General features: G+C 40.8%; 1 protein-coding gene across 1 annotated transcript; it reads right to left on the bottom strand.

Moving 5' to 3' along the window:
• Positions 1 to 760: 760 nt before the first annotated feature.
• RHOH (ras homolog family member H) lies at positions 761 to 16,399 on the bottom strand. The gene is made up of 3 exons (XM_064712171.1): positions 16,380 to 16,399; positions 15,230 to 15,333; positions 761 to 2,292 (listed from the first exon to the last, which is right to left on the bottom strand). The coding sequence occupies exon 3, from the start codon at positions 2,071 to 2,073 to the stop codon at positions 1,498 to 1,500; it is 576 nt and encodes a 191-aa protein (XP_064568241.1). The 5' UTR covers positions 2,074 to 2,292; positions 15,230 to 15,333; positions 16,380 to 16,399; the 3' UTR covers positions 761 to 1,497.
• Positions 16,400 to 21,999: the final 5,600 nt, after the last annotated feature.

Here is a 21,999-nt window from a genome sequence, read left to right as displayed (position 1 = left end):
GTGCCCACTGGGTAAATACTCGCTCACCTACATCACAGGTGAGCTAATCCTACCTTTTATGGCACCATGCTATAACCACCTCAAAGGTTAGTTCCTAGCTAGCTGAAGGACAAGAAAAGGGACAAAGAAAATCTTGCTGCAGCAAGAAATTCTCTTGGGATGAGACGGATCTGCAAGACCTGAGAGGGGGTCAGGACAGAGGGGACAGATAACATGAGGAGGAGGGGACCACCACAATTCACAAGGAATGTACAGCATTGTGGCTTGAGCCCACTTCATCTTCTAGCAGAGTTCTCTTACACACCTGAATTTCCATTTCCTTAGCCTGCCTTTCTGTGTAGAAGGGTAACTTGGCCCCACTACGTCCATCAGGATTTGGGTCCTAGACTCGACAGGTTCCCCAGGATGTGAAGCCTGGTTCAGTCTTACTTGGATACAACCTAGGCAATTATACTTAGCATGCAAACTCAAAAAATTGTCATTTAGCCATTCTAAAGTCAACCTTGCTTTGTACTCAATCTTTTACTAATGTTGGTGACTGGTTCCAGTAAAACCACTGCTTTGAAACAAAGTGTACTAAAAATATATAAGAATACATGTGTTCATGAAAAAATATCTTCCATCTCGGGAGATTGAAATCTTTTGTCTCCAGAATTACAGCAGGGACAACAGAGGTGATGGCAGCACAGATTCATCCCTGCCAGCCCAGCCATATGTCTAAGCCAACCCTGTCTGCAAGCCCTGAGGTTGTAAGACAGTGAGGTCTAGGAAGAATCAGATTAGTTTCCCACCTTTGACCACATTGTTGAGGAACAATATTAAGGTAACAAATCTCACAAAACTGCAGGAGACAGCTGTCAAATGTCACTAAGTTTTGATTATTCCTATGCTGGACATACTGATGACCATTATGCAATGACTCAAGCAAGTCTAAGGCTTGCCTGCAGGCCATTTATTACATGGATAGGACAGTTCATTTCTGTGGTTAGCTAAAGGGAAAACCACCAAAATATTAAAACAAACTTTTGTAATTTTCAACAATATATCCGTGAGTCCTCTAAATAAAATACACATTAGTCAGGTTTTATATACTACATTCTTGAATAAAAAAAAAATCCACAAGGACAGAGGTGGGGGCTGATCATTAAATAAATGCAGATGCAGACAAACCAACAACTGAGGAACACTGACAGAAACAAAACCAAAATCAGTACTGCTGTTATCTGCAGATCTGCAGGCTAGGCCTGCAGCAGTTCAGGCTTGCAAAGTCCAAACACAGGCCTGTGAATAAGGGTATGCACCTTTCATTTTTCAAGATAGCACACGTGTTTTGGAGGGAAGAGGCTCAGATAAAGAGCACACCTGTTTCATAAATAGGCACCTGCACTGTGGTCCTTCCAGGAGCCCTCCTTTGATTCACCTCCCATTCCCTCTGCTGCAGCGTCTTTGTGAGAAAACAGAAAGAACAAACGTGAGCAAAACCACTGCTGACAGTCCTCAAAAGATCTTGCACTCATTAATGGAGAAGAGCTTCCGCCTGTTCTGCCTTTTGGCTTGGTTGACCGCTGTCCTCACAGCATACTCAAACACCTGCTGCACTCCCCTGTTGCTGAGGGCAGAGCACTCCAAGTAGCCCTTGGCTCGCACATCCTGGGCGAGCCGCTTTCCGTCCATAGGGCTGATGCAGGAGGAGCTGTAGGGACCCATGTCCCGCTGGTCAGTCTGAGTGGCCACCACCAAAACGGGGATGCGGGGCAAATGGCTGCGGATCTCGCTGATCCATTTGTTCCTCAGGTTCAGAAAGGAATTGTGGTTTGCCACTGAGTAGCACATTAATACCACATCTGCCTGTTGGTAGGAGAGGGGGCGAATGCCTTTAAAGGCATCACTGCCTGATGTGTCCCAAAGACCTAAGCTGATCTGTACGCCATCCATGAAGACATCCACTCCGGTATTTTCATATACAGTGGGTCTGTAGTCATCTGGAAAAGTCTCAGAGGTGAAACGTACCAGGAGGGATGTTTTCCCAACGGCAGAGTCTCCCACCAGAACACACTTGACTGAATCCAGCATTTTATTAACGTCCAAGGCCAAGAGTGCAGTCTCTGTGCAGCAGGAGCGGGATGGAGAGATGCAGTGGTCTTAGAAGCCTTCTATATAATTTCCATTTAGTGAGAAACCATCCAAATCTCTTTACTTCTTATGACTCGATTCTGCCACTTGAGACTAAAATTTCATTTTCTCCCACATGACTCTGTTGGTTTTAAATCTTCAATGAGTCAAATGACGTTTCTGGAAAGTAAAAATAAAATGTAACATTTATAACCCACAAAGAACAAATCATTCCTCATCAAGATGAAGCTGCCTGGACACATCTTTGGACAGGCCTGGCAAGTATCCCTCACTGAGGATGATGAACTTTTCTATTTCCTCCCAGCCAGCTGTGTGTGCAACAGCCATTCGCATAAATAACCTTCTTGTTGCTCCACAGGGGCTAACAGTCTTAGCACTATTACCATTTTCCACTGACACAAGCTATTTTTTCCTTCCAATTGTCTAGAGACTAATAAAATTCATTTAACTTTTATATAACTGCTACTAATACGCTGTGAGACATTCCCTCCCTGTCTTTCACCAAGACTGACAGAATCCTGAATCCCTAAATGATCAGTTCAGATTCCCTTGAAAATGTAGTCACACTCTCTAGAGGTAGTCAGGAGAAAAAAAAAGCTCTTTGCTAACCAATTTTACTATTTAAACAATCCCATATGAAACAGTAACACAGAACCACTTGTGACAACGAGGAAGCAAAGACTTCAGGAGTGAATCTCAATTCATGTGAACCTGAACAATTTTTAAAAGCAAAGAAAGATTCACAGCAAAAGAAAAAAACAAAAACAGGGTAAATTTTTTCTAACAAATTGCTTTCAACAATCAAGAAACACAAGCAATAGAAAGCCCCACTACCAGTGCTTGCCCCAGTAAAAATTTCATTTGAAGGGAATTTAACTGTCCTGGCATTTGCTCCCTTGTAAAACTGAACTAAGAGTACTCTTCAGAGTATGTAATTGCTTTTGAGCTCCTGCCAGCATTCAGTCAAATTTTCCTATTTTGAAAGCATTTGTTTCTTCCTCACTAACTGTGTGCAAGATTCACTGCTCACACAGGGTGACACGCAAGATGCTCCGAAAATCACTAACAGCAAAACTGAAGACAAATTAGTTCTGATGAACAAGAGTAATTAAAAAGAAAGTATCGCTGCATAATTTCAAAATGTCATGTGTTTTTTACATAAATAAATATTTCTGTTTCCTTCATATATGTAGAGAGACATCCCAGCTGAAGGCTACTTGCACAGATATAAATGATGGCCACAAAGGGCATATTTTACTGTAATGCTCTCCACTTTCAGTACCCTAACACACCACCCCTCTCCCTTTATTTCTAGAACACTCCAAGCTTTGGCTTACTCCACAAAGGGGGAAACACAAAGGGAAAGTGCTAAATGAGCTTCAAGAGAACATTTTACAGGTACCGACAACTGCGACTGCCCTGCTTTCGTTTTGTGCAGAGGCCATGCCCTACCTCCTCTGGCGCTGCGGGCACACCTGCATCTCTCGCACTCACGGCCCGGCTGCCGGCAGATGCGTGCCCGCAGCTCGCTGCTTTATAGAGGCGGCCCCGGGCCCGCGGGCCGTCCCTGGGCGCGCTCGCGTTACCGTATCTGCAGGAGCCATTGCAACACTCGGCGCTTCCTGGCCTGCCGGCCGCACCGCGGCTCACACTGCGCTCGCTTCTAGGAACTGCGATGGAGGCTGAGGCTGCTTCACGGCATTCCTGGCTGCCGGGAAACGGGCTGCACTGAGAATCTAAGTTTTAGTGGCAGCAGATGGAAATTTGCTTGTAAAGATTCATTAGATCTAACTCCACACTCTTGCCTTCCCTGTTCTCCAAACAAGCTCTCAAGGGAACTAAACGAGACCTTTACAAAACACATCTATGAAAAATTCAAAAAGCATATGTAGGATAAACATTCAAATTGCTTATATGAATAATAATCTCTCTTTCAGGGTATTCTATTTCAAAATTGGGTCACCAGTATTGTTTGAAAACACCTCACTTTCACCACAAGACAGTAATGTCCTATTCAGGCAAAGATGCGTACCCTCAGGAGAAAGTTTCCATGTACCAAGTATCCTTTCCAGAACAAACTTTTCTTTGGTGCGAGGAGTCCTCAGTGCCTTCAGATGCATTATTTTGCACATTGGAATGTGGGGGAAATAAGGACATCCAAAACATGACTTTTGCCATTTCAGAGAAATGATTTTTGCCAAAACAGAGAAAGACAGATAAAAGGATTGTTCTGGCACTCAACTTGTGGATTACCAGGTCAAATTATGCTGGTTATTTTGAAAATATAAAAATTATTAAAGATTGAAAGAGATATTAAGGACTAGTGAATATGGCTAGTTGACAGACAATACAAGATGCTGAAATATCCCACTGTGACAGTGCAGAATTGTTTTCAAAGCAAATGATATTGTTCTACATTCCATCCGGTAAATAATAAAAAACCGTGGTATATAACAAGGTCCATATTGTGATCCTGTGGACAAATTGCCTTCAATGGCCCTGCTCTTGCACTTGTTAACAACAATTCATGTGCTTCCATATATAATTGGGACTACATATGTGCATATTGAAGCTTTATCTGTAATTAGGCACATAGTTTGTCCTTGTTGCAGCTCAGGGTAAGAGCAGCATTACTGTATTAAAATAATTACAGAAGTTCACCTCACTGGATGGAAAATGCTTGATTAAGCATCAACAAAAAGCAGTGTCCTTTAAAGAGCAGTACTGCAAAGTGTCCTTTAAAGACAGTACTGGACACTTCTGTGCCTCAATATACAACCAGTTTTATAAATATTTGCAAAAGTTTTTGTCCCTTTCTCTCATATTCTGTCTTGCTCTGACAGCACAGTGTGCTACAACCATTACAAGATTGCAGAAAAACTGATCACAAATCAGAGATGGAGTCTAAGCTGCGGAGGCTTTTTTTTCATCCAACAATTTGATTTTCAAAAATTTACCGACTTTATTAAGATCATTTTGTATATGGAATTCAATATATAAACCTCTATCTTCTTTTATGATTTTTTGGTTTATGCTTTCATCACTCATAACAACAGAAGATATTATTTGAATAGTAAGGTAAAACCTGTTATAAAATCACTAGGTATAAGAATGCATGTCTTATTATTGTGTGGTCATGCTGAGTAGTGATCTTTAGTAAACTTCAGGTTTTGTTCCCTCTGTCTTTGGAATACAGGCACTCGTGTGTGGTTACAGAGATCTCGGACTTCACTGGTGGTGTGAGCACAAGAAGCCCTACAACAGTTGTCCTTGGGCAGTGTCTGAGCTGCACCTCAGCAATCTCACGCAGGTAAAATGCCTCACACTTGCTCATGGCTGAATACCATACGGAGAAGGTGAGTGGGGTTGCCAGCCTGCAATGGGACGGGATGAAAAGCAGAGCACAGCAGCACCGAGCTCTTTGCAGGTAGAGGATTCAAGTGAATATACATCCCATGAAAAACTAATTTGGTATTTGTTGAAAGAGCTCTACCAACAAAGGAAAGCAGGACTACTACATCAAAAAAGGGTAAGTTTATCAGCTGGACCAAATGGGATTTTCATTTATGCCAAGAATATCTCTGGCATCTACTATAAGATCATTGTGAGAATGACTTGCTATGGCTAAACATCTCCAGGGGATGGACAGCATCTTATGATAGGGGAAAATAAAAAGAGTCAGGAAGTCCAATTTCAAAACTTCTCTTAGATCCTGATAGTGCATACTCAGGTAGGCTGGAATTTCAATGGAATTAGCTCATACATAAACAAACCATGCAAGCAACCAGCTTTTTGGATCAGTCACAAAGTGCTTCAGAGAGTTAAAGCAGTTAACATGCTAACTACTATTGCCATTATCCACTCCCTACCTCAGTTACATCTCAGCAGAGGTCCTGTTTATAACAGCAGATTAATTTTTCAGTTTGAGCACTGTGTATGCTAGTTCTTGAAGAGACTTGACATGGCAAGGAAATTAAAACATTTAGACTAATATAAGAAGCTGAAACCATAGGAAATACTTCCACCAACTGTGCAATACTTGAATGTATATACTGTCTTTGCCTACCTACTCTACTCTTTTAAATCCCACCTCACACAGAGGAGGGGTCTGCAAAACAGTGCCTACAGTTCTTCTTCAACGTGCTGACTGTAACCACTGCTCCTTGCAATTGCACCACAGATACTAAGAACTCTCCTCACATCCCTTAGCTAAACGCTCTCAAGGAGAGGAAGGAGGCACAAAGACTACTCTCACTGACCAGAAGAGTGTCCAGCTTTACACCTTCACCTCCATGGGCACAGTGGGCACTGCAGGGCATGGACAGGGCCTGAGAAAACTCCTGCAAGCAGAAGGAGGAGGAGGAAGGCTGGCAGGAATCAACACAGGGCAGAGACGCTGCTGCCTGGTTAGTGACAGCACCCAGAAGATGCAGCGCCTTGTGACACAGAAACTGTGGCTGTTGTGACTCCAGTTTGGACACTCTGCTAGATCACCAGGTTGCCAAGGTCACACTGCCTGCTTTTCTGCTCTGTGGATGAGGTGTACTTGCTCCATTCAGATACAAACCTCCAGAATGCTTCCGCAGCACGTCTTCTGAAAACTAATCCATCAGCTGCAGTCTGTCTGGAGAGTGCAAGTAAACAAATCCTTGCTGCACTGTCATGCATTCACTCAGCTGATTCTCTGACATCTGCATTAGCTGCCTCCTGTTTTCTTAACTCCTTTCAAGACAATTTTGATCTCTAGCCCTGTCTTGCCAATCAGCCTCCATCCACCTCAGAGAGTGTCAGCGTTTCAGTCCATAGTGGCATTCAGAGGCGGCACCACTGGCTCACAGCCTGTACCTTTGCAAGGTGCTGCATCTTTTCCCCAAACTACTCCACCAAAAAATCTCCACTGAACTCATTCACTTCCTAAGGTGGCTACCATAGGGGTCATCACTATTCTTTGGCCCAAGAGCAAGGTGGCAGGTCACTCATTGGCAGAATAATTCAGCTGTCTGATATATTTGCAATACTGACAGATTAACTGCCAGATTATCTTTCAAGGTGCTTTTATATTTTATATTTTAAAGAATTGAAAGGATAGTTAGAAGCTTGGGTGAGAGCTTTTATACAGATATTTTATCCTTAAGTACAATAATTTCTTCAATGCCTTTCTAAAGTTAGAAAAGCAAGCAATATGCAATGACCCCATGTTTTCAAAGCCAGGATGTCCCATCATCTCAAAAACAATCTCCTTCCAGAATTAAAAAAAAATTGCAGACCTAAAAGCTTGGAAATTTTTCTTTCACTCCCTTGTTCACAAAAGTGAAATCTGTTCCTGTTTTCAAATTTCAGTATTTTATTTGTTAAGAAAAAACAAAACTGAATTTTGGGTTTAATTTCTAATTTATGAAATTTCGAGAAACTAGAGAACCACTTCTTTAGAAACCTTTGCAAAAAATCACTTCTGGAACAAGACAACACCTGAAAATACCTCTGTTTCTTTCTCTGGCAGTTTTAACCACTACAAATGAAGAGAAAGATTTATGAGCAAATATTCAGTAATCTTGTCAACTTTATTATTAGCAAGGGAACTCAAGTTATCAGATTTAAAGCAAATTCCCTCATATGGAGAATGTGAAATCTTGATATAAAACAACAACGAACACAGACCAGTGTTATTTACAAGATTAAATGAGACATGAAGTCCTAGTAAAGGGATAAAAGTTTTTGTTTAACAAAATACATGTATTGAAACACATGCTTACACATTGTACATACATATAAAACTACTTAATGAGCTATCTTATATTTCATAAAATTTAATTTAATTTCTTTAGTAATAGTACCTATAATAATACATAAGCAATAGATAATAACATATCTAAGGATCTATTCAATTCACTATAGTTGCTGAGAAAAAGAATTTAACTCTCATTCTAATTATAGAATTAGACAAAGGAAATATTTCTTTTATCTTTAAGAACCCTCTTTCTGTGGCTAATCACACCTTGATTCAGCAATTTACAAATTACACAGGAACAGACTATTAGAACCACTCCAAAAATTTACAAAAAGCCTGTAAGACTCATGTACTGATCTGAGATCCTAAATCTCTGAATAGAACTCAATGAGATCTGACAATGCTAAGTACCCACTTAAAGATCCAAGCCATTAGTCTGAAGTAATTTTTCTCCATGTTTATGACATGGTAAATGACAAACTATGTGGCATTCATGGTATTATGGGTCATTTTCAAAAGGGATCCATTTTCAGTATAGATGTTCTCTACAAGCTGAAATTGGGGTCAATCAAGTGTAGGAAAGTAATCCCTTCAGAGAGGACCAGCTCATAAACCATTCTCAGTCTGATCCAATACCCTCAAAGTGTCCAGAAATGGAGTATGTCATGCCTGAGGTTAGGTCAGCCTGGCCTTCTCCTTCTGCAGGATACTGGATATATGTCACCTCTCTTTCCCACCCTCCTCTGTGTTAATTTTTCTCCTCTGTGCTTAAACAGAGAAGAAATTTTTGAGTTTCACTACAGATGCAGCTGTACATGGAGCAGCTGGTGAGCAAATGTCACACACGTGTACGTTCAAGCACAGAAGTTCATCAGCCATCTGTCTGTCTGTCTGCTGTCCCTCACAGTCACTGTTTCTGTACACACACACACACACACACACACACACATAAATATATAAATATATAAATATATAAATATATAAATATATTTTAAAAATTAGATAGATAGATAGATAGATAGATAGATAGACAGACAGACAGACAGACAGATATAGATACATATATATATTTACACTGACACAGAACCGCCAGAACCGCTCCTGGATCCAGATGGGGATACAGACACACTTGCAGATGAACATGGATAAAGTGCGACGTGCTAACCCCAGTGCTATCACACATTTCATAGATATGTGATTTTAAAGAATTGAAAGGATACTTAGAAGCTTGGATAAGAGCTTTTATGAATATTTTTTCTACCTAAATGACTTGGATAAAAAAAGCTTGGATAAGAGCTTTTATGAATATTTTTTCTACCTAAATGACTTACAGGTCAAAAGGAAATTTTCAGCACATCTAACTGCATTGTAGCCAGACTGAAGCCTTGCTAATATAAAACACATTATATTTAAGGAATCGACCTTAATCAGACTACTGTGTGTGTAGAATTATTGACATGTAGAAATGTTTGGGCCTCAAACCACTTCAAATTTTTCATGCCACATCCTCTTTCAACACAGTTAAATTTCTTGAAGTTTGAGACAAATCAAAAAAGCATATTTTTGATTTGTCAACATATTTTGATAACATGGTTTTGTAGGATTTTTAAAATAGATTTAACTCTTAAAAATCTCCCCAAATTTTTATGGCCGTTGAAGTATTCTTTGGCTGTTGAAGTACTCTTTTATTTACAACCTTCCACAATTATTGTGTTTTCCTTCCAGTGAGCCTGACCCTACCCCTATTTCTGCTTGTTTTTTATTTTTACCATCTGCAGACACAGGTATCCATTTCTCTTTCATATACAAGTAACATTTCTTACTTTTAAATAATCATTCATAATTTCTCAGAGAATGATGGATTATTTGCAAGACTGGATGCATAGAAATGTATATGCACATATACAGATACACAGAAATATTGAAAATAAATCTATGCATATTTAAAATCTAAGTATTTCAGTGATGAATCAACACGGTCGTGTACAAAAAATCACATCCATATGTGCATGGATGTGTGTATGTCCATATACATATATATATGGACACTTTGATATTCATTCATTGCAAAAGTCATTGCTACAGATTGCTGTAGGAAACAACATACTGTGGGCAACAATGTGTTACCATCATTTGAAAACCTACATACATATTTTGCATCAAATGGATGCATTATTGAAATGGTCATGGTCCACGTACAGGTATGTATGTATTTGTATGCACATTTACCTCCATGCACAATCTCCATGAGCAGAGATGGGGATTTGCAATAATCTAGGTATCTAATTGATAGAATTTGACATATAAATTTACATAGTCACCCATTGTAAACTGTCATATTTCTGCTATGTATGCAGCCATTACATTTATTAGACACACCTTTACAATATGTTGTTAAGGAGATGCATGGATTTATATTAAATCCTGCAGATGTGTGACATGGTAAATTCTTAAAGCAAACTGGCATCTCCATATTCACACTTGCATTTGCAGTCAAAAGGGCTTCCCCTCTTTCAAGCCTGTGCCAAGCCCAGTGCAGTGGAGAAGGCTGGCTTCTGGGTGTTTTGGCTCTAACCTGCGGTATGACCACGCTCCTCTCCCTTGTTTGCACACAACTTGATCTTCTTGACTGGCTCCCTTAAATGCTGCAAAGTAATCAACAGTAACACTATAGCTAAAAGCTAATACATGAATGCTACAAGTGATATAACATGCTCCTCAATGTTAAAACATCCTTAAAATTTGTCCTACCGTTTCTCCATTTTCCTCAATGGATCCCTTGCAAGACCTCCAACTTTACTTTCAGAAGTCTCTTCAACTTTGCTCTGATTTTATAAAATATCTATCATAAAATAAGGAGATTCTCAAGCCTAGATCTTCTCCCCCTAATATCAGCGGGAGAAGAAGGATGTTCTCCATGTTCATTAAGTTATGTATTTGCACAAGTTTAATTTCAGTGGGAGGCAAAGACAGAGAAGGAAAATGTTAGAACAGATTTAGCCAGTGTTCCATGGAAGATTATTTTTGTATATTTTGTGAGAAGAATAAAGTGTTAGATGTACAGGTGTTTTGAGTAGTAATAATGTTGAACAAACAATACACAATAATGACCTCTTGCTAAAACATAATTGTTTGTTTTTAATTCAGGAAGAATTCATATTTACTGCACGTCACATTCCTTTTGCTGTGATGAACATCAAACTTCGGACGTTCGTGAGCAAAGCTAGCAAAAGAAGCAACAATAATTTGGTTTGGTATTTATTTTATAAAACAGACACTCCCTGATAATTTTAGCTTTTTCCCCTTAGGATTGCTAGCAACAAAAACCTTTTTCTTGTCTCTGTATACATCAGAGTGTTTAAAATCATAGTCCAGATTTCACATAGCGGGGAAACTGCCATCTTTAATATCGTTCTTAAATTTTGTGTGTGCACACATGTACATAAAAATGTTAAAAATTTGAAGACATTGCTTTGAAATAATTTCAAATACTTTTCAAGTATAAAACATACAATTATCATAAATTGTCCTGCATTTGTTGGTTTGATTTTTATATTTTCAATGCATTTTTAAAAAGGAGTTGTCTTCCACAATCTATGCCATGACTTAGTATTCACGCACTATATCCAGCACACAGATAAAATAAGAAATAATACATATCAATTATACAAGCAGGACCTTTTTTTTTTTCTTACCATGCAGCCTCTCTAGAATTCCTTAATTGAAGCAGATAAAATTAGACTTAAAAATGGGCATGCCTTCATCAAACTGCCTACCTTCCATGCATAGTTATGATTAAAGCCCAATTTCAAAGGAACAAGCTTTCTTTTCTTTTTAAATTTTTTTTTCTGGAATTAGCACAAGTTATACCTGGTAGCTCAGATTTTATATTGATTTATATCTTACACCAACCATATGCCAGAGCAGAATATATATTTTAGTGCCTGTTTTCCTTTACTTTCCTCTGATTCCATTACAATCCTGTTCTCTTGCCACCTTTATATAAAACATATGATACTGCAGACAGCAGCAGGTCATACGGAATAGGTTAAGAGGAGAAAAGACTCTACAACCAAATGTAATACATAAATCCTTCTCACTCATTCCTCAGCATAAATCCTTCTCACTCATTCACTCATTCTGAGTATTTTGAGAAGCCATTTCATATATTTATAGCTGACATCCACTTGGCTTTCAGTTAGTTTAAAGATCATGCAAATCCCCATGCTACGGTAAATCTTACTGCAGAGTTCTTCAGTGGGAAGCATAGAAAGTTTTCCTTGATTTTCTTGATTTTTACATATTTTGAATGAAAATGATCACACATATGAAATGAGAGATATTTTAGGAGAGAGATGTTTGAACATTATGAGAACATTTCCCATGCTTTATTTTTGAATCCTGATGGACTTGATTCAAACTCTGAGATACTTTACCCAACAGCTTTTCATCCAGAATTAAACCTCCACTGAAAGAGATCGGAATTTAAAATCTCACATTTAAATCTATGGAAAACAAAGAAATTACATGAAGGGGTTTTACGACAGCTGTTTCATAATATATTTTTATAGTGAGAAAAACAAAAGTTCACAGATGATCTAATTATCTGTCTAATTATCTAATTATATAGATAATTAATAGATAGGTTAATTAATAGATATTTGGGTACATCAGTAGCTCAATAACTTCAAAGTCCAAAGTCTTTACTGGTTTTTAAGCACAGTCTTTTGATGGAAATAAAAGAGGCAAGATGAAGACTGTGTGTCCACTGGCATGCCTATCAATGAAAGGAAAGAACAGTTTTCTTGCAAGTTTGAAATATTTAATAGTCTTTCAATAACCATGGCACAGGAAACAACTAAAAGAGACCCCCAGCTACACAGGGGTCTTAGTCTCATGCTTTTATATTAGGAGAGACAGTTATACCTATATTTTGACATAAATCAGTCTAACCTTAAAAAGCAACACACTGTCACTCATGAGGAGAAGTGGTATCACCAGATGGTACAACAACCTCAAGCTGGCAAGTGTCAGTTACTGGTACTCACGCTTGTGTGTGAGAAGCAGCATCATGCACAGTATGTAACCACAGCCCACTGTGCCAGCTTCTGCCAGGAGAGCTGTTTGCTCCTTTTCCAGCACGTGCTGGGTCTTTCCTACATGACAGGTCACTATGGCTCCCCACAGAGAAATCCCCAAACCATAGCAGAATCCTCGTGTGGTTTCCAGCACGTTCATATGTTTTGTCAGGTAAAGAGAAGCATGCCAAGTTCAGCCCCACCCTCATCCCTTAGCAATTTACACTTCTCCTTGGCTTCTGTAACCAAAGAGCAAATGCAATAGCTCGTGCAAAAGCAACACAGCGCTGACACAGCAGCAGGAACTGTGCAGGGGGGAGCGATAAAGGGTCTGTGATAAACACAGGGCACGGCCACAAGCCAGGCTGGGCACAAGCCACTCACACACCCGCTCTGCAGGGAATGCATGTGCGCAAAAAGTTCATGCTGCCCCATCCTCCAGCCACCCTGTCAGCAGTGACACACTGGGACTGCTGGGACTATTGCTCCCTGCCACTTTGCCAGCTGCTCATTTAGACCTGATACACCAAGGTTTGTAGCCATGACTTCCAGTACTCACACTCTGCATTACAGAGGTTTTGCAGGCTCCAAAACCTCCCCTTCCACTGTACACTGATCCATCTGGTGGATCGGAACGGTTCTCCAGTTCTTCACTGACATAAAAATTGAAGGACAACTAAACCCTGCTAAGCAAATAGGAAACTACTTGCTTTTGTGGAGAAGAGCTAATGGTAGGCTACAGCCCACAAATTTTGTTGTTACATTGCTTTGTTGTGTTTGTGTGATCCTGCCCAGCATCTTAAGGCTATAATGCTTTAATAGTGGGCTTGAGACAGCTGCAGCCAACTTCCTTTCTTAATTGTTGTGCTGGGGTTATCTCAAAATATTTTTCAGCTGTAAGTTGTGTCATAGCATGGAAACATTTGAAAACTGTAGATTTAATAAAACCATACACCCCTAGCCAAAAATATGAGAACTTAATTTGGGAATGATGTAGAGCTGTGTGGTTTGATGTCTCAAATGTTACACCAAGACTTTGAAAAAGGCAAGTTTTACAGTAATTTATTTTATCTCCTTTCAAACAATAATCAAAAGCACTATAGAAAAATCTCCAATTTTTCATTTTATGGTCAATGTCAATCAAATTAATCACTTGAATGGTGCATTCAGTAACATTCTACTGTTTCTTAGTGAAAACTAATCACAGCACCAAAATTTCACAAAGAAAATGGGGGGTTAAGAGGTAATTTTCACAGAAAATCTTTTACATTAAAGTGCCTAACTCACCTGCTATTATACATCTAGAACTGCACAGTGAAAGCAAGAGGAGGAACAGCAGAATTTCATCTCCCTGCCTGGTGTCCTCCTGGCTGGTTATCAGAAAGCGTCACCGAGAAAAGCTCCTTGGGAGCTTCCGCTGGTACAGACCAGGCTCTACAAAACAGGCCAGCCCATGACTGCCACCACGCTGGCTGCTCACTTCCTGTGCTCTGGGTGTGCTGCACATCACCCCTCACTTCTCTCAGGATTTATATGGCTTGCCCCTCACTGTACAAGAGATTACTTCCTAACATCACTGGCACTAGCAGTTGTTACCAGCAATGTGACTTTAGCACCAGTCTCTCCATTTTGAGGTCTGATGCTCTTCTGCCAGGAGATTATTTCCCACCGCTTTGGCACAGTAAAATTACCTTAAAATGGGATTAAATTACAGTGATTTACAGCCATGTTGCTCTGCTGATGGCCTGTGAATCTTGCTATACATGAAAATCAAATCCATTTTTAAATTTAATTCTTTACTCTGGAACTTAGGAAGTACAGATTACTTATACAAACGCTGATTCTCTATAACTACAAACCTACAGATTTTCCTGGCTTGCAGCACCCAATCTGGGGAATGTAAAACTTGGTATTATGCCTCACTAAGACCTATTCTCTTACTTCAGCAGGAAGCAAGTGCACATGTGGCTTTTTGACCCTGCAGTTACTGCCCAAATCTCAAACAGTATTCACATGAAGTCTGTGCCCACTTTCTCTGGTAGAACTGACTCCATTTGTATTACAGATCTTCAGACTATATCAGAAAAACTATATCAAATCCCATTCTAAAGTCAAGTAAGTATACACATATGGTTCTTCCTACTGGAAAACCACAAACACTGACATAAATGGTGGGGTTGAAAATGTGGAATATGAAGCAGCACAATCCCACCTTATTCCAACAGCAACAGACACCAAAATTTGCTGACAGATATGACTGTTAATAACGAAGTTATCTCATTTACTCTACCTTTTCCTTCTGCAAGTATTTTATTCAGGATAAATCCCACGTTAAAGCTGGCTTCTGCCAGATGCCACAGTTCAACTCCTGCCCATCCAAAGGTGGAAACACAGCTGAAATGAGAAGTTATAAAATCTTAAATCCACATTCAGATTTTTTGCAGGGACTTGTGTCAGAGAGATGGTTCCAGCCTCAATGTGCTTTATCCTCATTCACCTTTCAGATTAATTGCATCTAATTGGCAATGTGACAAGACCATTCCATCACACTAGAGCATCAGAAGATGCAGGGTCTGTGAGGAGAATCTGGAAATGGGTGTGCACAGATGTGCACACATGCATATATACACATACTGCTCTGTAAGGGGACTCCACACCCTAAACATGCCACAGCCGGATCAGAAAGCAGAGAAGAAGCCACGGGAGTGACCTGGACACAGAGTTACAGATGTGGCCATTTAGATGGAAATCCTCCATCTCAGAAGGTGACACAGGCATTTGTTAAACCCAGCAGGGCCAGGCAGCTGCTGGAGCCAGAGCCAACCACAGATAAGCTGTCAAATTAAAAATACTTTGAATCTCACTCCACTCCTAAGAACGTGTTTCTCAATTTCTCACAATAAAATCTTCACCTAAATTTGTTTGGGAATATTTAAGATGAAACAGAACTGTTTCCTCAGAAGCATGATGTACTTCACAAATGGGGAAGAAGACCAAAATTTGAAATGTTGCAGATTTATACATGTCTATCACTCCGACGTTCATAGTTCATACAACAGAAAAGAGCGTCAGAATCAGATCCACCATCTTGAGAGTAACTCCCATTTTTTCTTTTTTCTTATATCAGTTAACACGGGAGAAAATTTTCACACCCCTTTTTCTACTTTATATAAGGCCTTTTTACGCTGAGGTGGAAGAAAACTCTGGAACAACTGAAAATACAGAAAATGCAAGATGTAGGCCAGTGTGTAATTGTATATCTCAACATCAAGCATTTAACAGATGGTATTTAGCAGAAAAGTAAAACTGATTATGTGAACCAATTTCACAAACTTATTAATAAAAGTAATTAACAAAAGTAAACCAAGATATATTTAATTTGATTCAGAATATTAATTCACATTAAGACTCTTAGGAAAAAAAAATTGCAATGAACTCACCAGAGGCAGGAAGCTGAAATAGGCTGTTGAAAATGAACGTTAAAGAAGTCAACTATCCTAGACGAGATAAGGGAAGAAAAAAAGAAGAGTGGTGTTCTGTGTTGCCGGCTTTTTCAGATAGACTCCTTTTTTAGCAAATTAGAACAATTATATAATTGAGAAGACAAAAAAATCCAAAAGCTCTAAAGGTAACCAGAGACACCTGCGCTTACAGGCCAAAGTAGTCCTGGCAACTGGGTGTAGTTCATCTGGAGGCAGCAGTCACAGCAGAGCCAGATGCAGAGTGACGAGAAGGAGTGGAGAGGTTTAGCGTAAGTCAGCTTTCTGGGGAGAGCTTCACAGCTCTGCCTCTGTGGGTTTGTTGTGGGTTGCTGTATCTTTCTGTCTTTGGTGACTACAGGAGCAGATGTAAAAACCTTGTAGATGGGGGAGGGAGGCAAACCCTCCAGGCTGCAGAAAGCTTTCTCTTTGTACTCTGCTGCTCCTGCAGCTGCCTCCTCCCTGCTACAGGGGCTAATGTCACAGCCCAGCCCAGCAGCTCAGTACGTGTGAGGAGAAAAGGAGCAGATCAACAACTGCCCAGCATGGCTATGTGCTATTCACACTCCAGTAGCAGAATGACATTCGGGATTTTTCTGCAACCTGGAATATGGCCCCCCCTGGAATATGGCCCTGCCTTTACAGAGGAGAGTGCGCATGTTTAACTAAGTGACTTTGTGCAAAAACCCAAGGCAGGCACTTTGGGCTGATTCAACATTGGTGTGCATGGTTCTGTTGTAATTCAGTGAGGATGCCTCTGAAGTTCTGGTCAGGATTGATCAGTAGTATCATTTTACCAGCATACATGTCCTCTCTTCTACCAGCAAAAGGAGGTTGAGCAGGTGAAGGCACCACAGACATTGAGACTCCCACCTTTCCCAGCTCAGACAAATTGAGCTGGGCAGATCCGCATCACTTCCAGCTACTGCCACAACTACCACAACACTGAAAGCAAAACTGTGACAGTAATTTCAGGATTTCAGGTGTCTATGGTCTACACTTTAGGATCCATCAGCACGAGAGGTTCTCCACTTTGTCTGATCAGGCAATAAGACTGCAGGGAGGGCACTCCTGTGCCATTCTCCTGAAGCAGCCCAAGTGCACTGGCACAGCAGGAGAGCTGCCCCTGAGCTGGAGACGAAGGGCCCGGATGCAGTGGAACATCTGCTCCTCAGGCAGGGGCACAAGCACAGGCTTCCCAAGCAGCCTTGAAACCCAGAGGCACAGAAGTGGAAAGCAAGTCCTTTTCAGCAAGTATTTTGGGCTCAGTGAAATTATCTCTAACCATGTCTAACCATGAAACAGTAGCAACAGACTGCCTGATCCAGATCTAATGCCACACATTTTATGTTCATGGCAGGATGGAAATTTTATGAAGACAGCTAATGAATCGGTCACATTAACATTATGACAGTACCATGCATTCCAAGATACAGTCATACTGCTTCCAAGAAAGATTAAAAACCAACAGAATAATTTACAAGATAAAGCAAAATTTATGTGTAGATGAAAGGCAGTTTGTGCCAAAAAATAAAAAGAATATAGCCTATGTAAACATGCTTAGGCAGGAGAATCAATTTGTCTCTTTTCCCTACAAAATGAAATTAATTCAGTCGATTATCAACATTGATGAAGTTAAGGAAGGCTCACAGAAGGCACTTTGGGAATCCTATCTTCTTAAAATCTTCAATCTTCCTTTTAGTTTGAGACAAGATTTTGAATAGGGGGCTTCAGTGCTTCACCAGTTTATGTGAGAACTTGTGTTTCCTCATTTTCACATTAAACATCTATTCATCTAGTTTTTAACTAGGTTTGGGTTTCCCAACAGCAGCCTAAGCAATCAGGCAGTAAGTTTCCATTGCAACTGTGATAAAGCAAATCAGACACCCAAATATTCTGAAATGTTTCCATCAGAAATATTCAGAACTGTCAGAAGTAGAGAAATAAATACTATTTGCAAATTATACTGATATAAATGTCTTCATTGTTCAATGTCTCATCACCAATTTTAGGTCTGCTACAGAGAGCAGATACTTAAAAACGCAACTACTCTTCTCTATTTCATGCTGAGATTAATCCAGATGTGAAGCCATCTGGCTAAGTAGTTTGCATTTTGGAAATAGTGCATCCATCTGTAAAATACTTCATAAACAACTTTTGAACTGAGTGAACTCAGCAAAAACCCAAAACTGTAGAGTAAGAGATATGTTCTAACATGTCTTGATTTCCACCCATTTCCCTCCACTACATTTCCTGAATTATCTTGACCCAGTAACTTTCCAAAAATAGTTGAATTTTATTTATTTGAGACCTTTCTCAGTAACACACATGCTTCATGCATTTGATCCATTATTTAACTTCTAAGAGACCTGGAACTCCAACAAAAGAGCCTCAGCTCCATGCACATGTAGGTAATTCCAAAGTTAGATGTAAAATTGACACCTGACCTGTTCCTCTTGATCCTTGGTTGTTTGTTGGATTGGCTTTTGGGAGTTTTTTTCTTTCTTAACGCAGTTTTTTGGCTCCTTTCCACCTCCTCATGCTGTGCAATGAAGGGGAACATCTGGCTGTGAGAGAATAGTGAATGCATTAAAAAATACATTGCTTCCCTTTTTCAAAAACTCATTATGAGTCATTATCTGTGACTTTCAGAAACAAACAACTTGTTGCAGAAAATATTTATGGGGGTGGAGCAAAGGCTTGCAATTTATTTTTGCATTGAGAAGTAGGCTGACAGCAAAAATAAAGTCTCAAACCACAAATAACTAAGGGTTTATAAGAAATTATGTAAAATAACATTACCCAGGGTCTTGACATGGGTCAATCTTCAAGAAAAGTCACATTTCTTCTTAATCCACTGCTTTTTGTCCCTCTTGGAGAAAAAAAGAAGCTGCTGGTGTTAGGAAGGGGGTTGAGATTAAGGAAGGATGCTGTTCCTGTCCCCCCTGCCTGATTTCCTTTTAGTTCTCAGATTCACTCAGCTCAGATTTTGGTCTGCATCGGATAATGTGGTAAGTGCAATGCTCAGGAAGCAAACCATGACACTCTTTAACCCTACAAGCCTTTCTTCTGTCCCAGATGATCATTAAATTACACAAAAGAAAGCTGATTGTTGCTTATGTCTAGCCACTGCAACAGACATATAAACAAAACACAAGAAGAAATACAATTATTTTGTAAAAAAAGAGCCTTATTCTTTTTTGGTATCATTTTCAAAGGGAGGCAGGAAAAATGTATGTGGTCAAGATGCCAGCTGTGTGTTGGGAAAACCAGGATGTGCCCATTTGTTTTCCTGAATTCCTGGGCAGTATAGGGGAAATCAGGTAGGTCGCCCAGACACATTTCAGCCTGGAGGTGAAGTCATTCCCTTCCCAGGAACAGATTCCTCAGCACAAGGGAGGCTTCCTCACGACATGGCAGAGAGCATTGCTGAGGGAGCCTCTGAAGCAGAGCAGGCACAGTGACTTCTGCATCACGCACTGCGAGAGCACTCAATCTGAAAGAGGAAATGAAAACGCAGTCTCACAAGCACTTCCTATGTGGATTTTGGTAAAAGTCTCACACGTTATTTACTACACCTTCATGAGCTTAGGCTTTGGCTCCTCAGGAACCTAACATTGTGGGTTACATACCCCTCAGCTTTGGTAGTGAGGGGGCACAAACTGAAGCCTGATAAAGCAGAACCCAAAATCTAGCATAAGGCAGGCTCCTGACACATTGTGTGGGCAGAACCAGAGGCCTTCAGAAGGTGAGTCAAAGCCCTCCAGAGAAGCCTAAATTAAGGAACATGTTTGAAATGCCACCCCCTCCCTCTGGACTCTCTTGACTCCTTCCTGAGTTCTAAAGTTCAACTTTCAACTCAGCTCCTGAGCCCCTTCCCATGCCATTGTCTCTTCCTCTTCAGTGACAGGCTTGCCCTATGCTTCAGGGGCCACGGAGCAGCCTTCCAGCTACTCCTGCTCTGCAGGATTTGGCCCTGAGCTTCCCAGTTTCTGGGTGCAGAGCTGAAATGGGTACAAGGCGCAAAGCAACTCAGACCTGGTCGTGCCTGAGCAGCACAGACCTCTCAGGACCAAAACAGAAAATCCTGAGTTGTGCAAACAACGATCAAACTTGGGTTTGGCTCTTGGGTGCGGCCATCTCCATTCATCCAGCCTCTTTTCAAGACTGATGCAGCTCCATGCATTAAACCCATGAACTTCTGAGGGAAGACAGGCAGAGATTTCCCTACTAGAGACCACAGCCTTCTGCTATCTCAACTACAGAACTATTCTTTATTACTTTCATGCTTCCCCACTGTGTAGAGGTTACTAATTAGCTATTTCTCTGGGATAGTTCTCTTGAGATCAGGTTGTCAGCAACATGGGCTATGTGACAAAACTAACATTTACATACTGAATGTTTTCTTGAAATACACAGAATCTGGTGTCCTAACTCCCTAGCACTATTCCTCCTGTGACGTCAGCGTGGAACTGGTGGGCAATATACAGGAAGATCACTTCCTCCAGAGTGACATGAAAACCTACATCCCCTTTCTTGAAAGTGAAGCGCACTTAGGAACTGCACTGAGGGTTACTTAACTCCCCCGTCTCATTCTGAGAAAGCCTAGCATAAAAGCAGTCACATCATATAATCACAGAATGCTTAAGGGTTGGAATGGACTTTAAAGGTCATCCAGTCCCAGCCTCCCAGGCCATGGACAGAGACACCTCCCACTAGACCAGCTTGCCCCAGGCCTTATCCAACCTGGCTTTGAACAATGCCAGTCTTAAGGTGTCCAACAGCCTCCCTGGCAACGTGTTCCAGTGTCTAATAAGCAATTCAATCTTCTTCCCCCATATCAGGCACTATTTCCAAAATACCAATCTGCCTTATTGAAGGAACAAGATTCTTTCTGTGTTTGCCTGGCTGTGGTTTTTTTTTTGTTGGCACTCTGGGAGGACATTTGCCACCTCATGGGGCAGACGTGGGGCTTAGAGCAGACCTCTCTGACTGGCAGAAGCTGCTCCTGTCCCCCCTGCCTGATTTCCTTTTTGTTCTCAGATTTGCTCAGCTCTGATTCTGGTCTGCCTCAGAGGGTATGGTGTGTGCAATGCTCTGGAAGTAAATCTTGATACCAGCTGTGTTTAACCCTACAAGCCTTTCTCTTGTTCTAGATGATCTTTATTAAAAAAAAAAAAATTATGCGCTGCTTATGTCTAGCACCAGCGATATAAACAACACACTAAATGTGTGCTAGTTTTAAAAGAGCCTAATTTTAAAATTCTTTTCTTAAATTTTTGAAGGGAGAACGTGCAGAACGTGCAAACCCACGTCTGTTTCTCTAAACTCTCTGACTTTTGCCATTTCTCTCTCCCGGGGGGACATTCACACTTCCTTCCCCCACCTGGATCTAATATAAAACTAACGCCAGTGGCTTTTGCTGTAAGCGTGGAGGGGGCCCCGGTTGTTTCCTCTGTCAAACCACCGCTCACCGGGGGCTGCCCGGGCCCAGGCCTCAGAGCCGCCGAGGCTCTGCCACAGGCCGGCGCCGGGAGCCAGCGCCGAGGGAAAAGCTGACTCCTCCTTTGGCTCCGCCCGG

The sequence above is a fragment of the Zonotrichia leucophrys genome, chromosome 4, assembly GCF_028769735.1.
Source record: "Zonotrichia leucophrys gambelii isolate GWCS_2022_RI chromosome 4, RI_Zleu_2.0, whole genome shotgun sequence".
NCBI classification, from domain to species: domain Eukaryota; kingdom Metazoa; phylum Chordata; class Aves; order Passeriformes; family Passerellidae; genus Zonotrichia; species Zonotrichia leucophrys.
The sequence above is the reverse complement of the archived record's forward strand: the minus strand, read 5'-3'. Positions and strand labels throughout refer to the sequence as shown.